This window comes from Onychostruthus taczanowskii, unplaced genomic scaffold, assembly GCF_017590055.1.
Source record: "Onychostruthus taczanowskii isolate IOZ18803 unplaced genomic scaffold, ASM1759005v1 scaffold20, whole genome shotgun sequence".
Lineage (NCBI taxonomy): Eukaryota > Metazoa > Chordata > Aves > Passeriformes > Passeridae > Onychostruthus > Onychostruthus taczanowskii.
In genome coordinates, this window is record NW_024499240.1 from 8,236,261 (window position 1) to 8,253,293 (window position 17,033).

Genomic DNA, 17,033 nt, shown 5'->3' on the forward strand with positions numbered 1-17,033 from the left:
AGCTTGTCCCTTGAAGCTTTTATATGGCTCTGGCATAGACCACTGAAGACTAGGTAAGATGTCATGCTTAGAAATGTACAACAGGCCAGGCTGTAACCCCGTGGTACCTTCCAGGTCTGCGTGTCTTGAGGCTGTGGTTAATTGGAACCAGCTTTACCTGAACTTTGTCTGTGAAATGGATGAGATGCATGCCACTCATCAGAAGAGTGGCACATGAGATATTTAGCACAGTGATCAGAAGCACTTGCACTGTGCTTCTGATTCTGCAGTGAAGCCAGGATGGCCTTTGTATCCAGGCTGTCTGTAAAAATGCACGTGTCAGGGCAGTGGTGTCATGGTGGAGGGTTGCTAAAGGAGAAACTGAGATAGGAAGGAGAGCTGTATTTCAAAAGTACTGTAAAAGCAGCAGAGACAAAAAAAAAGTACGCTGAAGTCAAAGGACAGAATTATTTCAGTCAATATTTTTTCTGAGGTCAGCCTCTGTGAAAGTTCCTCTTTAGCTTCATTAGTTGACAGCAAATAAAGATGTGTACTCTTTGCACAGAGATTGTTATTTGGGTTGTGTGGCACTGAGGACATTGTAATGCTGAAAGAATCCACACTGGACTGAGAGGCTACTATTCAAAGATGAGTAGTCAGCAAACAAGCGAGCTTGACTCACTTTGTGAATATTTGAGCACACAGAGAGATTGTCCCTCAGTTTAACTTCGCTGGCAGTGGGTTCTGGATCAACTCAAGATTCCCAGCATGAGGAGTTTTGCAGGTCAGAGTGGAGGTGTGTTGGCTCAAAGCACTTGGTAGATTTTGCAGAGCCGGAACATGCTATTAAACACATATCAGGAAAATCTTTATTGTTTCATAAGAGTTAAAACAGAGCATAAATTGAAATGATGCCTTGCTTAAATAGCCCTGTTGTTAGCTATTTCATTGTTTCATTGTCAAAAGAAAGAAATCTGGTAGGATGCATTCTTGATGTATGCACTCATAAATATTAAAGCCTTGCTCATTCCTCCCATTCTCTGTAGCTGTGTGACCTTGTGTTGGGAAGGGAGAAGCCAGGCAGTGGGTGTGATATGCCTGGGTGGGCTGTAATGCACGTGAACTTTGACTTGTAACTATTTGTTCCGTGAAAAAAACCCCATGGTGTTAACTTTTGGCATTGATAGACTAACTCCCTCGGAAAAACATTCAGCAACATGAAGTGTTAAAATAGCAAACAGTAGCTCTCTGGATGAAATACAGCCTGGCATCCACAGGATTATCACATGAAGCACTTACTGCTTGACTTGTCTAAGTCACGCTAGGAGTTCCAGGAGGCTCTTTCACTCTGGTCTTCTCCACTTTAAAAGATGTGCTAGTTTAAAGATCTTTCTGCTTATGAGCAGTGGAAGTTATGATTTTGCTAGCAGTTCTTCATTATAAATGACACTTAATGAAGTTACTTTAAGGAAATATATGATTTCCCTGTCATCATATGCTTTAAGAGGCTGTAATGAGTCTTAATGGGACAGAGATGGTCTGGCAGAGAATCATCCCTTTTGCATTTTCCATTCAAATCTGTGTTAGTTCAACATCCCTCAAAATGTCTGTAGGTTGTTCACATGTGCAGGTGTTGGTTTCCTCATCTTGAGCATAAAATCTCAGCAGCTACTGCCCTGAAGAAGTGGCATGAGAAGAAAACAGAGTAGGAAGCAATTCTTGTAATTATAGAAAGTTTAACTTCAAGATCAGAAGTATAAGCACTGTGAAAAGCCTGGTTCCCATTTTTCATTGGTCAGTGAAGAGTACCTATCTCCAGATTTGTAACAAGTGGTGCATTTCACTCTCAATCAGTTCTTTATTTAGCAGCAACATAATATTGCAGTAATGGTAACTCTTTTCTAGGAAGAGAGGTCATTGGTTTACTGTTGTAAAAATGAGAGTGATACTGTGTTTTCAATGCAATATTGAGTATTGGTGTTTTATCAGTGTAGTAAATGTAGCATAAATGAGTGATTTTCTCATTTTTCAAATGATCAATTTTTCATTCACTTGCTGAAAGTAATTGATGGCGCATTCATTGACTGCTTTTCTTCTTCTGTACAGAGGAAGCCTTGGCAGGGGCTGTGCCCTCTGCAGAGCAAATAGAAGGTGCACCTTACCCTAAATCATTTATAATGAAAAAGGCAAATATTGGCCATTGGTCACAACACACGCGTGGCACTGAGTCACTGCAGGAGTCAGTGCTGGCTCAGCACACAGGAGTGACCTTGCTGAGTCTGGAGGGGAGGAAGCAGAGGCTGTGAAAAGAGGCAGTGGAGGGTGGCCTTGTTGTTGTCCAGACAGGAAGGTGAGAAGCAGAGAGCTCAAATAATCAAGGTCAAGCCAGAAGCTGTTGGTAGAGCTGAGAATAGAACAGGTGCTGCTTTGCTTCCAGTCTCTACTTGTTAAAAGACTGTCTGTCATGCTAGATCATTTACTTGCTAATTTGGGAAGTTTTTATGAGCTTTTTTTTGGAAAGTGAGGTTTATTTTCGTCTGTCTGTTGAGAGAAGGGTACAAAATGGCTGTTCTATAGCATACTCACAGACCCACCCCATGGGACACTGAAGAAGAGAGGTGGAGAGAGCACCGGGGCCTCTCTTATGCCTTCTGGACAGCTGGGGTGCTGTCTGCAGGTTTCCCTGTGCCTACATTTCTAAATCCCAGAGCCCTTACTATGCTGACAGTGGTTCTAAAGCTTTGTACATCAGTGTGTGCATCAGCATAGGCATCCTCTGGACTTTCAGCTGTTGTTGAAACAGGCTCTATTGCACAATGGCTTTTCTTCTGTCTGTTAATCAGCAAACAACCCAACTGGAAACCTGTTTCCCAATAATATTATAGTCTCTGAATTTCTGCTTGATGCAAAGTAGTAATGAAATGAGGAACTTTGCCACACTAATGGTTTAGGGATTGAATTGCCTGCCAAAGAGAACAAGGGATAAATAACCTGCTGCTAATGCTGCTGCCACTCTTCTGACGTTGTTGCTTAATCCTTTTGACGCACCAGGAAAAGGGGAGACTAACATGAAAAAGAAAATTGTATTGCTTAACTGAGATGCTGAGTGCTTCTGTGTGACCTTAGGCCAGGCTCTGGCTCTTACCCCACCTTCTCATAGTTGTTGTCCTCCTCTGTCCCTGGAACTGTATTTGACTTGTCTCTCCTGGAGACCGTCCAAAAAAATAAGTTGGTGCCAAAGATTTCTTGTACTTGCAAGAAGCCCATACTGTTTTTCTTTGTCTTTCCCTGCTCTTTTCCAGCATTATACACTCTTGTAGAACTGTGTTCTGCCTCCTTTTCTCCTTTGTTTTCTTCACTGAAGCAATCAGTGCTCTGCTCTTTTTTGTTGTAGCCTCAGCCACACTCACATGCCTGCTACTGGAAACTCCTAGGTGTGTTTTATATAAAACTTAATGAGTAAATGCTTCTGTCACAATCCTGTGAAAAATAGTCTTCACTGGCATAGATTAAACCCATGTGGCCTATTGATGATGTGAGCAACTGCTGAAATCCTTTGTCTTTCCTTCTGAAAGTATGCAGTTAGGATTTGTCTCCTTTTCAGTTATTTGAAAACAACAGCTTATGTTCATGGACTTGGACCTGTTCTGTTGTGTAATCCATTTGTGAAGGAAATCAATCCTGCCTCCCTTTTCAAGAGAATAACAGCTTGTCAAAAAGTAGTACATTTGGGGTGCTTTTGATATATCCTAAAATGTTATTCTTCGGAACTTTGCATAGTTGAAATTTATTCATTTCTTGGCATAAAACCAGATATCCTATGTGTAAAACATAAATATATTTACCATATGGAAATATATAACTAGTTTGGTTTCGTTTATACAATTTACAAGAACTTCAAAATTACTTACAGTTATTTTTTCATTCTTCTAATCTTTTTTCCAGTCAGTTTTGAAAGTTGAATTTTAGTGGTGCATGTTCATGGTGTTCAAACATATCTGCAATATCATTTAGTTTTAACCATTGTTTATGTAAATTACTGGCCTTTAAACTTTGGCTAATCCCTTTCAGATCAAGGAATCTATTGTTGGTGAAATAAGAAGAGAAATAGTAAGTGGATTGTTAGCAGCTGTATCACCCCAAAGCAGATCTGCAACTGGAAAACAGGATGCACAGCCATGAAACTGGTACTACAGGTAATCTTTGGAGATCTGCAAGAACCAGATTTTCTTTTTATTTTAATTGTGTTAAATGTCATTCTTTGCTTTGTTTGCATTTTATCCTTGAAGCATAAGTGATCAAATTTGAAGTTCATTAAATACAGAGAATACTGATAACCCTGGATAGATTTGGAAAGTCAGCTGGTTGGTAGTTTGGCCCATTCTACTGTCAGCTTTCATAGAGTGGTCCTTGATTTTTAGTTTCTGTGTGCTCTGTGATGACTTTTTATGTGAATACGTCATGCAAGAGGATTTCTGCAGTTCGCCTTCCTTAGATATGAATAGTATCAAAATACATACTTCAACATAAAAGAATTCCAAAAATCTAATTTAGGTCCTCATCTTCCTTTTTTTTCTCTAAGGTTTGGATGTCGTCAGAAGTGCTGTGGGATTCTGCTTTGGGCAGCACCCGCTGGTGAAAGTGCCAAGTTGGTTTTGCTTCAGGAAGTGTTAAAGCTGCTGAGATGGGCTACTGTGTTTGGCGCTTGGTTCTCTGATGTGGACCTTTCCTTGAGTTCATCTGTAAGGACTTAGACACTTTAACATTACTTTCCTTAAAGCATCCACAAAATTGTGTCACTCTGAAAGGTCTTGTATTTATTTGTATGTCCCTGTTGTAAATTTTTATGTAGCTAATTTCTTTGTCTAATGATGCATCATGAAACTTGAAGATTTCCAGACGTAACCAATTTATAAATAACACGTACACATTCAGCCTAGCTTTTTAAAAAAAAATAGAAAAAACCCCACAACAACCCCTCCCAAAACACTGACCTCTATGAGGTATTTATTGTGCAATAACTGATCCACTTTAAGAGCTTGAAATAACCAATAATGGTTTCCACTGCTGTTACTTAGTGCCGCTTCAAAAGAAGGAAACAATCCTGTTACACAAATTGCTGTTAATTCTTGAGGCGGTTACTATTAGCAGAGTGGTAGAATGACATGAGGTTACTCTTAAAACTACTTAAAGTTCTGACACTGAAAGCCTTATCTTTGTGTAGAAGACAACTTTTAACTAATTTTATTTGCTTTCTTGCTGTTTGCTCATCCCTTTATAGGAAAGTGCCTTATTTAAGCACTGGGGTGGTTTTTTTGGTGTTGACTACTTGCAGTCATACCAAGAGAAGTTCTGCTTCATATTAACCAAAATGCAATAAAAATGCTATGTTCTGAAAGCAATTAGGATTTGCAACTTGGAATGCGTGAATGACCTTGCTTATATTGTGGGGAAAATGGAAAAAAAAAATCTCTTTTCCTTCTCCATCTCTCACAGAGTGTATTTTCAGTCAGCCTGGTGAATATCCGATTGTTCCAATGGAGAAAATTGGAAGTCATTGGAGTTTTTATGTGGTCAAATAGACATTTAGTGGATATGTAATATCCCTTTTGGCTGTGCTTGAACTCTCTCTACTCCTTTGCCTTTTCCATCTACTAAAACTCCTCACACTATGTCAAGGTCTTTAATCAAAATAGTTTCAAATATTACAATATTATATGAAAAAGTTTATAAAATTTTAAATTGTGTTAGGAAGACACACAAGGGCTGATTTCTTTAAAAAGTGTATATTAAACCAATAAAATATTTATTTTGCCTATAATTTGTGTCAGTGTTTTGAATTGTGCATGGTTTACTCTTAAGCAAAATAAGATAGATTTGGTCAAAGAGTACACAGAATGGGGAACAGCAGGAAAGCTTGGGACTTGGCTTTCCAAAAAGCTTTCAGATATTCAGGGACTCTGAAATGTGAGAACAGTGTTGGTACTTAAAACCACTGTCTTAAAGTTGTTGGCTTCTGTTGCTGGTCCAAGAAGTTGATAGGTGACCTCTCATCAGCGTTTTTCCTTGTAAGTAGAAGCAGGGCTTTCTTGAAAACCTTATTCTGCACATTGAAAAGCTGAAATACAAACTCTGGCAGCACTGATTCGTGGCAATCCATACAAGGTGGTAGTTGCAGTAGATTTCTGCCTTGCTTTGCAGCTTGCATGAGCACACAGCTCCTTTCCAGAGCACCACAGGAGATCAGCCAGCCAGACCCACATGTCTGCCACCTTCCTTTGCAAATGCAGAAACCCAAAACCTACTCAACCTGCTCCCCTTGTCCCCCAGCCAGATCAATTAACACTCTTGACCACTTATGTAGGTCCTGTGCCTTTGAGCTGCTCAAAGCGACTTTCCAAGAAAGGTGACAGCTGCAGCTCTCAGGTGGTGATGGAGGAATGCACTTCAGGAGATGGTGGCAGTTGAGCAGGAGCTGCCAGCAGCATCTTCCATGGAGACAGCAGCCTGACTTCCTGCTACTCCCCCAAGAGAAGTCACTTGCTGGTATCATCCCAGAGTTTCTGAGGTACTTCATGTAGCTTGTAAGAACATTTGATCTCAGCAGTGCAAATCCTAGTGTTTAATATATCCTGAGAAATGAAAAGTACTGGCAAATTTTCATCCAACTGATGGAAGTCAGATTTCTGAGGTTTGGCTATAATTTCAAATAAAGACTTCAAAATGACGCTTCTAAAAACTGTACTAAAATGAATGGATATACAAGCACCTGTTTTTCCATAATCTGGGTAACAGATTTTTGCCATTTTAAAGACACTTCCAGCTAATATTTTCTGAGTGACACTTATATGTAGGAATGCCTATAAACTGTTTAAAAAAATTACTTTAGTGGGTCTGTCCTATAGGTTAAGTTGCACTGGTATCAACTTCTATTGGCAATTGTGTGTGCCTTAGGAAAGGCCATCATTATTGAACACGTGGCTATCCTGGGTGACTTAGCATAATGGTTTTCTGAGCATGGACAGTTTTTATTTTGTTTAATGATTCAGAATGCTACTTTCCTTGCAAATTAGTGTTGCCTTTTTTTCTGCCAGCCTGGAATTTGATATGGATTATATGCAGATTCAGACAGATTTATTAGTGGCTGATAAATATTGATCGACCAAATTTGCAGTGAATAAAGGCAGGCAGTATTGCCAGAGATATTTTGCATGCTTTTCTAAAGTTTGCTATGACAGTGACCTTTGTCATTGCCAGTTGGCTGTAGGAGTAACAGGAGCACCCACCTGATCATGTGGCTTAAAGCCTTGTGCCATTGGTGGCATTTTGGCTTTTTCAGTCATGGGTTGGTAGCACCAGGCTTGTTGGAGACAGACTGGGCTCACTGGCTAAAAGGAGTAAAGGATTCTAGCCCATGGGTTGGTAGTGGTGATTTGAGAGGGCTTTAAGCTGGCTTGGAAGGAGCAGGGAGATAAGACCAGACCAGGCTCAGTAGAGGTGGGCCTAGGGCAACATGGCAGTGCTGGGGCAGAATCGATATCTCAGCTGACGTGCTTCTACACCAGTGCACACAGTGCCAGTAACAAACAGGAGGAACTGGGAGCCGTTGTGCAGCATGGACATAGTGTCCCTCACAGAAATGTACTGGGATGACTTGTGTGGCTGGAGTGCCGCGATGGTGGGTGTAAGCCCTTTGGAAGGGATGAGTGAGGAGGCAGAGGCAGCAGGGTGGCTCTGTACATTAGGGAGTGCTTGTTCTGTGCAGAGCCAAGGATAGTGATCATAAAGTTGAGTGCCTGTGGGTGAGAATCGGGGGGGGGCAAGGCAAAATTCTTGGTGGGAGTTTGTTACAGACCATCCAACCAGGATGAGGCAGCAGATGAACTGTTTGCTAAGTGCCTGCCTGATATTTCACGATTGTTGGCTCGTGTTCTTGTAGGAGGCTTTATTTTGCCAGATATCTCCTGGTCTGAGTTTTCTAACTCAGACTCTGAAACTGTGGAAGTTCATTCCTTGGTTTATCTCCAGCAGAGGTTTAACTCCAGCAGAGGAGAGGGGGCAGTCCTGGAGTGTGCAGAAGAGAACTTCCTGACACAAGTGGTAAGTAAGGCTACAAGGTGTTTACAAACAAAGAAGGGCTGGTGGGAGATGCTGTGCTCAAGACAGCCTTCAACCACAGAACCACAAAATGATAGTTTCTGATTCTTGGTGAAGTAAGGAGAGGGATCAACAAAACCTCGACCTTGAACTTGTAGAGGACAGATTTTGGCCTGCTCAGGACACTGGTTCAGAGAGTGTCAGTGGGAATCAGTCCTTAATAACTAAGGGGTCCAGCAAGGCTGGATATACTTTAAGAAGGAAATCTCAAAGACACAGGAGCAGGCCATCCCCTGTGCTGAAAGAGCTGGTGGGGAAGAAGACTGGCCTGGCTGAATGGGGAGCTTCTACTGGAACTCGGGACAAAAGAGAGACTGAAATAAGGAGCAGGCAACTCAGTAGGAGCACAAGGGTGTCATTAGATGACGTAGAAAAAAATTATAAGGCAAAAGCTCAGCTAGTACTCAATCTGGCCACTGCTGTGAAAGATACTAAGAAGTGTTTTTGTAAGTACATTAACAACAAGAGGCAGAATGAGGAAAAGCTCCATCATTTATTGGACATGGGGGGTAAAACTGCCACCAAGGATGAAGAAAAGGCTGAGGTACTTAATGCCTCCTTTCCCTCAGTCTTTAACAGACAGACCACTTGTCCTCTAGGCAATCAGCCCCCTGAGCTGGTAGACAGGGACAGGGAGCAGAGCAAGCCCCATGCAATACAGGAGGAAGTATTTAGTGACCTGTTGTGCCATGTAAACCCTCACAAGTCTGTGGGGCCAGGTGGGATTCACTCGAGGGTACTGAGGGAGCTGGCAGAAGAGCTTGCCAAGCCGCTCTCCATCATTTGTCATCAGTTCTGGTTAACCAGAAAAGTCCCAGCTGGAGACTGCCCAATGTGACACCCTCCTGCAAGAAGTGTTGGAAGGAGAATCCAGGGAAGGAGAGGCCTGTCAGCCTGACCTCAGTGACAGAGAAGGTTATGGATCAGATTAACTTGAGTTCAGTCTAGGAAAGGTAGGTCTTGCTTAGGCATTGTGATATCTTCATACCAGATATCTCACCTAGCCTTGGCTCCTGGCTTGTCCCTACTCACAAAGCAGCCCCATTCCTGCTACTCCCAACATCTATATAGAAAATAGCAAATAATTGTGCCTCAGCTACCTTGCCCAGGTCACCAAAAGCAGATGCTATCCTCCAGGCATGCCTCCAGGTTTGTCTCAGTCCCTCCCTTGTGGATGCTGCAGGCAGGACCTTGAGGATTGTTGTGATATCTTTTGGTCTAGCATGTTCTCAGAGGGGGAGGAGGAGGAGGCAAGAAAGAAGGGACATCTGAAGAGTCTCAAATTCAAAAACGAGAATTTTAAGAACATGTTCTGAAATTGGCATACTGAGCTTTTGTCGGTACTTGGTGACATTTCATTTTCTGCCTGGGAATGTGTGTTTGCACAGGAGTTTTCTAACTCAGACTCTGAAACTGTGGAAGTTCATTCCTTGGTTTATCTTCTATGTATTCTTTATTTTAACTTTTGTTTAAAAAAATACAGTAACAACTGAATTTTATATTTCAATTGTTTAATTCAGTGATATAGTCAGTCAACTTTTGCATTAAAGATTTAATATGGAAATAATATTATTTTATTCTAAAACCTGTGTACACGACACATTCCTGTTTATTGAAAGATATATTAGATTTACCCTATTCTTTGTAAGGAAGCAAATTGTAGCATCTTTTCCTGCTGAAATACCCTCCTAAAACCAGTACCAGAGTTTTGCTTTCTGCACTATTAAACCATATTAGGCAAGAATCTTTTGACTGTCTACACAGGTCATGTCCCATTAATCCAACTCATTTCCTATGTTTTGGATGATTGTATTCTGTTGTTGATAGTGGATCTAGCAGTATGTGTTTGTACATTACCTCAAAGTGTGGAGAGCTGTGAATTTCAGAGGAAGACTGGAATAGACAGTGTAAGTTCTTCTGTGGTCAGATAAAGTAACTTTAAACTGATCCTGATTAAAACCATACTGCTGAGGAATTATTTATTATCTTAACTAAAGAGCTTGTATAAATAGAAATAGCTTTATCTTTTTACTTATCTAGGCTTTATGTATCCACATATATAGTTAGTACATAAACAAGTCCAAACCTGATATTCTATGGATAAGAACTGGCAATGGAAATTTGGGTTAGACTGTTGCCAGGCCAACAGCTCTCACTGAATGTCCCACTGACTCTGTCGCTGCTCAGAAAGACTTTCTGTTCTTCTTTTTGACCTGCCTGTGGCAACACTTGGTACTCATGAGGCAGATGAGATCTGCTCTGCATTCTACCACCCTGGCAAATTTTAAATTCTTTGCATTTTCTATATATAAATAGCAGACTGTGTTTCCAGCAGCTCAGTGGGAGTCACCCTGTTTGCAATGCCGTTTGGAAAGGAAAATTTCAGTGTCATTTTGAATAAGCAATTTTTTATTCTTGGAAGGCTTCTGTCTGATTTTAGCACCCATGAGTGAGGCACAGTGCAGAGCCCCAAAGGGCAAACTGATCCTCCTGTCTGGGCAAAGGCAGGGAAGAAGCTGTTCATCAGTTTTTTAGAAAAAGGCAGAAGGAAGGGGCATATTGAAGCCCTTTTGGCTGTATCAGAAAGCCAGAGTGCTCTGCAGTGTTTCTCCCTCTGATGCTGCTGGGCTGCCCAGCACTATGCTGAGGACATGTTGCTGTGAGGAGAGGGCAGCTGGAGAGCCCAGGGAAAGCACAGGTCAACCTATCTTTGTTAAACCACTCACATATCAGTGGCTACAGTGGGGATTAAAGCTGTGTCTAAGACACAGGAGAATTGCCACATCCAAGCTGAGCCCTTGCTCTGCAAAGCCCCCTGTTGGATCAGGGTGCTGTAACTTAGTGCTTCTCTGCATCTGCACTGGTGAATTTAGGAGCCAAAGCCTTAAGCAGGTTTGTTTTACAAGGAACACCAGCTCTGCTCTCCAGAGTGGTGCTGCAGTAGTCTTTGACCACACCAGAGGAGCTGAGGCAGATCAGAGCCGCAACAAAAATTGTGCAAAGAGAGTGCAGAACCAAGACCCTTGAACTGCCATCCCAGAAGCCTTGTCCTTGGCTGGAAACAAGATATAAACCTTTCCTAAGACACCAGGGAAATAGCTCAAGCAGGAGCTATGCCACGAGTGCTTCCACAGCTCGTCCCTGCAGCAGGATATTCTAAAAGGCAGTGCTTCATACCAGAACATAGTGAATGACATAGGAAGGAAAGATCTTGGACAGTTCTATTATTTTTAATTCCATTATAGTTTTAGCTGAATCATGAAGGCATCTGAAACTGAAATTGTGGGGAGTGCACTAAAAACAGAAGATGAACTACAGGGATGTGTCTTTAAACGTGTTTCAGCTCTCCCCAGACTATGATGCAGTCTATAGAAAATGCCAGCACACTTTGCCTGCAGACTTCTAATGCTGCAAATTGGTGTAAGAGAGAGCCAAGGCAGGCATCCTGAAATGCTGTATCTGAGTGCTCTCTCACTATGCCTCTTATACTATTTTAAAAATACTGTTATTGTATTAGTGCATGTGAAGATTGTAGGGCTGCCAGCTCCAAACAGGCACAGGGAGAAAAGCTGCAGGAAACAAATACTTCCACATCACATTGGGGGGGTCCTCTCTCCCAGTCTTAGCCAGCCCCATTAAGGATTAGACCTTGTGTTTTGGTCTGTCTTGTTGTCTGTCTCCCTTCAGAAGATGCCAAAAGTGGTTTTGTTGGTTTGGGATTTTTGTAAGGTTGTTGAGCTTTTTTCTTATATACCATTAATAAAAATGCATTTGCAACACAAATTCCTTTTGGCAGCAATGTCCAGCAATCTAGAGCTGAAACACACTGTTATAATCCTTTGTGCACTTAATACTTTAATAAATTTTTACTGTCAATATAGTTTTTAAAATTACTTTATCATTAACATAAGAAATGTTAAGCCTTTGCAGTGATAATTATAGCTCCCGTGATCAGTAAAATATATTAGAATTGCAATTGTATAATTTAATACATTAAGTTTCATAGACATCTAGAATAGATATTTTAATGGAAAACAGGTATTTTCTGGAGAAATTGATATTTAAAATATACAATTTATTAATATTTATGGTAGCAACACGTCTGGAAAACATTTTTCTCACAGTATCTCACAGCAAAAACAAACATTATTTTCCTTCAAGTATCAAAGTTCAAGAGGAAAGCCACAACTTCAGATCCCTGCCTATGTCCTCCCCCAGATGTAACCCTGTGTATGTGGTGTGTATATATACCCCTGATATGCCTGAAGCTGTCATTGGAGATAATGGCACATCTGTGCATGAAGGACTTGTGAAACTGGATAATGAGACTGTCCTGAAAACAACTCTCTAGTTGTCCTGGTGAAAGCAGAGTGTGCCTCTCTTACTTTAGTGCCTTAGGCTTCATTGTGCCACCATAACTTTTACAATTGCACTCTTGCTCTAACTGTGGAAGTCTATAAAACAAATTATGTTTTGTCTTTGTAGGAATAGTGAAGGCTTAAAAATGGTCATATGAAACACTGAATATCAGTGTTTTGTGCATCTCTTTCATTTGTTGTGGTAAGTGAAGCTAAGCATTAAGCACCAAATACATTCAGGATTCAGACTGAGAGGTCCCAGAATAACCTGGTCTCATACCCTGATTCAAGCAGGGGTGGTGGGATCAAGTATCTCCAGAAGGTCCTGACCAATCAGACTCTTCTGTGATTCAAAAGTCTAAGTTAATGCCACCTAAACTATCATAAGAAATTGAACAGGAATGTTGCCAGCTACTAGCTGTCAGCTGGGAACCACTATAGTTCTCAGTAGCTTTGATTTGGATGAGGAGGGGAACTTTGGCCCTCACTGAGAGTTATTTTTGACCATTGAGCCAACTGGATCCTTAACCTAAAGTGTATCCTCACCTCCTAAGCTTTCTCAGGTCCTTCCCAAACCAGCTAGCCTGTGTGCTTGCCTCTGTTCAGAAACAGCCCGGTTCTCCAATAATGTGCCTTGACTATAATTTGTAAAATCAAAGCCAAACAAGTATTTCATGTCTGCCTTGCTGGTTGGTTCTGTGTGTGTGGCCAGTGCATTGTTCCCACCCACAATCCCCGCTCCTTCCCTGCCTCCTCCACTGGCACAGGTGGGAAAGTACTCAGTGACTCAATAAGCCAATGGTGAACTGTGAAAATCTTCAGTGCTCTCAGTGGCCTGAACAAAGAACATTTTCAAATTCCTCTGAGTTTTGCAAAGAGGTAGGCTAGATCAGTGATTGCTGGATGTTTTTCACACTCTTCTTTTGAATTAATGTGAAATGACAAGTGAAAATCAATTATATTCACAACGGAGTAATATTGATATGATTGACCACATTATTTTCCTGGTCTTGGAATGAGGCATGGATTTTGTACCCTTGAGTAGGATTTAGCCTCTGAATTTTAGTCATCCAAAAGTGATTTAACTAGTCTGAATCACCTTTCCTTTTTCTAGAGTTAATGGAGAGAAAATGTAATCTTGAGTAAATGCTACATCCCACTTTGCCTGGATAGAATGTGATGCCTGTTGATGTGCTTAGCATGAGGGAGCCCAGAGAGCTGGCTCAAATGTGAGTGTTCTCAAATCTGGAGCCATGTGAAACAGAGCCCACCAAAAGAAATCACAGTCTAAATATGAAAACCAGGGCTAAGCTGCAAACCCACCAAGAAGTGTCATGTAATTGTGGGCAACTCTGTAGCATCATCACCAAAAATCTTCCTGTAAGATTTAGTAAAGTCTAAAACTGTAGGATTAAAAAAAAATATTTGAAAGAGCAAAGGGAATTGATATGTGAAAAGAGGAGAGTGGTTCTGGCACACTGCAACAGAGATCGAATTTTTGAATCCACCCCTTCTGCTACCTCCACCCCCAAAATCTGAAAACTTCCTGATTTGTGTTCATCAATAATTAAGAGCCCATCAGCAATACTCAGAGGGAGCTTGCATTGCACTTCTGAGCAGCCAGTTAGTAATATACGGTGGAGAGATCCTCTTTTTCAAATCCCAAGGCTCCAGGCCATGCAATGCTAGTATTGCATTTTCAATTAGCTTCTGAGTGAATGCTTGGCATATGTGGAAGTGAGCTGGTACACAATTAGCTTATTGTTCCTTTCAGCTTTCTGCTGAGAGGATCTGAAGGGCTGCTGAAGAGAGGGGAGAGGGGAAAAAAAAAAAAAGAAAACAGCCAAGCCAGTGGCATCTCTGTGGATGTGGAACAAGGGAGTCGCTCGGCTGGCGCAGATTCCCGGGCTAAGTCGGGAGTTACAGCTGTTCCTGCGGAGCTCCAGCCGGGCCGCGGGGACAGCGCCGGGGCACAGGCACAGACCGGGCTCGAGCTCTTCCCTCGTCCGGCTCACCTCAGCATCACCATGGAGCCCAACAGCCCCAAAAAAATACAGTTTGCTGTGCCCCTGTTTCAGAGCCAAATAGATCCTGAGGCAGCTGAGCAGGTAAGGAGGATGAGTTTCCTTCACTGTTTCGAGGGAATGGGGTGGGAATGGGGCAGGGTGTGGGTGAGCACGAGGGATACTTGTGGCCTAAAGGCTTTTCTAGCTTATGTTAGTGAAACTGTAGATTAAATACTCTGGAGGTTATAGTGATGTTTGATATACTTAAAGAGGGGGAAGGATATGTTCTCTAGGCAGAATAAGGCTTCTTCACCTCGGGTAGGTTTATTAATGTATATTTTTTGTGCCTTTTCTGTGTGCCTCTTCTACCCTAATACATTTCACATAAATGCACTCAATGAATACATTCTCAACAAATCAATTCAAGTGTATTAAATGTGCATAAAGAAAAGCATAAAGTTCATAATAGGTAAATAAGAGAAATATTGGGAAGAAGACATCTTATTTACCTTTCATTTTAACATGAGAAAATACAACTAATGTTTTGCACAATATTCATAATTTCATTTACTTCCTGTATTTCTCATGATTTTTTACAGTCTTTAAGTTATTTTTATGGTATTTTACATGCCTGAAAAATATATACGTGTGGAAATATGCTGTACTTATGTCCTTCTTGGAATAATGTGTATGCTATTTTAGGTTTTAACTCACTCCCAAAAGATACACATAATAATATATACATATACACTGTACTGATATATATGTATATATATATATATCTCAGTACTGACATCTAAGGAGGAGAATATATCTGTTACTATGTACCTTTTATTAGGCACATCTAATAAAATGTGCCTAATAAAAGGCCACAGGCAGTCTTGTGAGAAAACTGTGTAAATCTTAATTAGGTGACCCAGTATATTTCTCTCTGTGCAAGTTGTCCCCAACATTTGCTTCTATTTGGGTACGTCTGATTTTAGATGATACCAGGGGAATATAATAACCTCGAAAGTTCCATACAAGTAGCCATGAAATTCTTTGCACCTTTAAGACAGTCATCTGGTTTCCTGAATATCCTGATGTTTTCTCTTAAAAGGCAAAGACCTTTTCCAGGAAACGATGAGTCGGCAGTGACCACTGAATGTGAAACATTAGAAGGGTGCAGAAAAGAATTGTTGTGGGTCCTCATTTTGTCCATAGGCACTCCTGAACTGTGAGATGTCCATCCCTTACAGAACAGTTCTGCAATGAATTCAAGCAGAATGTTTTCTGGCATCTTTCTGAAATCTGTGAGAACCATAGGATTAGGATTTCCTGGAATTCCCACGGCTGTTGAAATGCTGTAGCCTATTTTCTTCATGGTATTTATGGGCAGTCCTTTTTTTTTTTTTTTTCCTGTTGTTGTTGGTAGTTTGATTCCAAGCGCTATACAGTTTCACTGTGGGTGTGTGATGAAATTAAAATAGCAAATTCCACAGTCAGCTACAGTTACACTAATCTAGAATAAACCCATTAACCCTGATGATGTAACTTTCCATTTACACCTCTGAAAGCAAAATTTGAACCTAGCTAAATACAGATGTTGGCTCAGCAAATAAAAAAGAACAAATGCACTGACATTGAGGTTTTGTGTCAGAATGGTTTCTAGCTTAAATGCTCCTGGTCCCAGTCTTAAATTCAATAGAATATCAGGCCTGGAGGCTTTTGTGAAGCAACACAAAGCTTTCAATGCAAATGTGTGCATTATAAGAGGGTATTCCAATGCCATGTAGTTCAGCCACTGTTAATGGAACAAAGGTAGTTACCGAGATGAACTCTGAAGAATTTGGAGTTTACATACAATTCAGGACTATGTATTGGTATGTAAAATCTGCTATATTGGAAATACTCTTTTTAAGGTCTTAAATACTGGAGTATTTTTGGCTAAAGAACTGTTACTGTAGTAACATCTCTGGCAACAGTTTCGAAGCATGAGTTCATTGGAAGGCATACCTGCAAAACTCTGAAATGCACTTGCAAAATATTATTAATTATTACTTGAGAGAGCTATGGCAGTACTAGGTATTTGCACATACAAGCTCAGAAAGTATGAAATTATCTTCCTGATGCAAAGCTAAATGTCAATATTTGAAGATATGACTGATATTTTTCGGCAATACATATCCAAAAAACGAAGTCAAGATGATTACAAATCCTAAAGGTATTTTGGACAGCTCTTCCCATGCCTTTGTTCTCCCTAAACAAGCAGCAGCAGGACCCTGTTTGCTGTCATACCAGACAAGCTGTCAGTAAGACAGTGAAGTGCTGCTGTTCTTTAAATAGTTTCCTTTTTCACTTTTACTCTGGAGGACACCAGACAGATTTTTTGCTTTGCTTTGCTTTGTGTGTGTGGCAATTGATGGGCCCTAATGACTCTCCTTGGTTGATATCTGTTACAGATCAGGAAAAGAAGGCCTACGCCAGCATCACTCGTCATCATGAACGAGCACATGCCCCCAGGTGAGTGCTAACATACCTTCTAAACCACTGA

General features: G+C 41.0%; 2 protein-coding genes across 3 annotated transcripts in view; both read left to right on the forward strand.

The window, feature by feature from the left end:
* ITPRID2 (ITPR interacting domain containing 2) overlaps positions 1-5,800 on the forward strand; it is a 40,565-nt gene extending 34,765 nt beyond the window's left edge. For both annotated transcript variants that reach the window (XM_041403365.1, XM_041403366.1), the window contains 2 exons: positions 4,051-4,175; positions 4,562-5,800. In XM_041403365.1, coding sequence (XP_041259299.1) covers positions 4,051-4,161 — 111 coding nt within the window. In that variant the 3' untranslated portion in view covers positions 4,162-4,175; positions 4,562-5,800. The remainder of the gene's footprint in view (positions 1-4,050; positions 4,176-4,561) is intronic.
* A 538-nt stretch (positions 5,801-6,338) lies between these two features.
* Positions 6,339-17,033, forward strand: part of PPP1R1C (protein phosphatase 1 regulatory inhibitor subunit 1C) — a 54,286-nt gene continuing 43,591 nt past the window's right edge. Inside the window, 5 exon segments of the mRNA XM_041403429.1 lie at positions 6,339-6,547; positions 8,011-8,079; positions 14,269-14,439; positions 14,442-14,602; positions 16,942-17,002. Of these exon segments, the coding sequence (XP_041259363.1) occupies positions 14,361-14,439; positions 14,442-14,602; positions 16,942-17,002 (301 nt within the window). The 5' untranslated portion in view covers positions 6,339-6,547; positions 8,011-8,079; positions 14,269-14,360.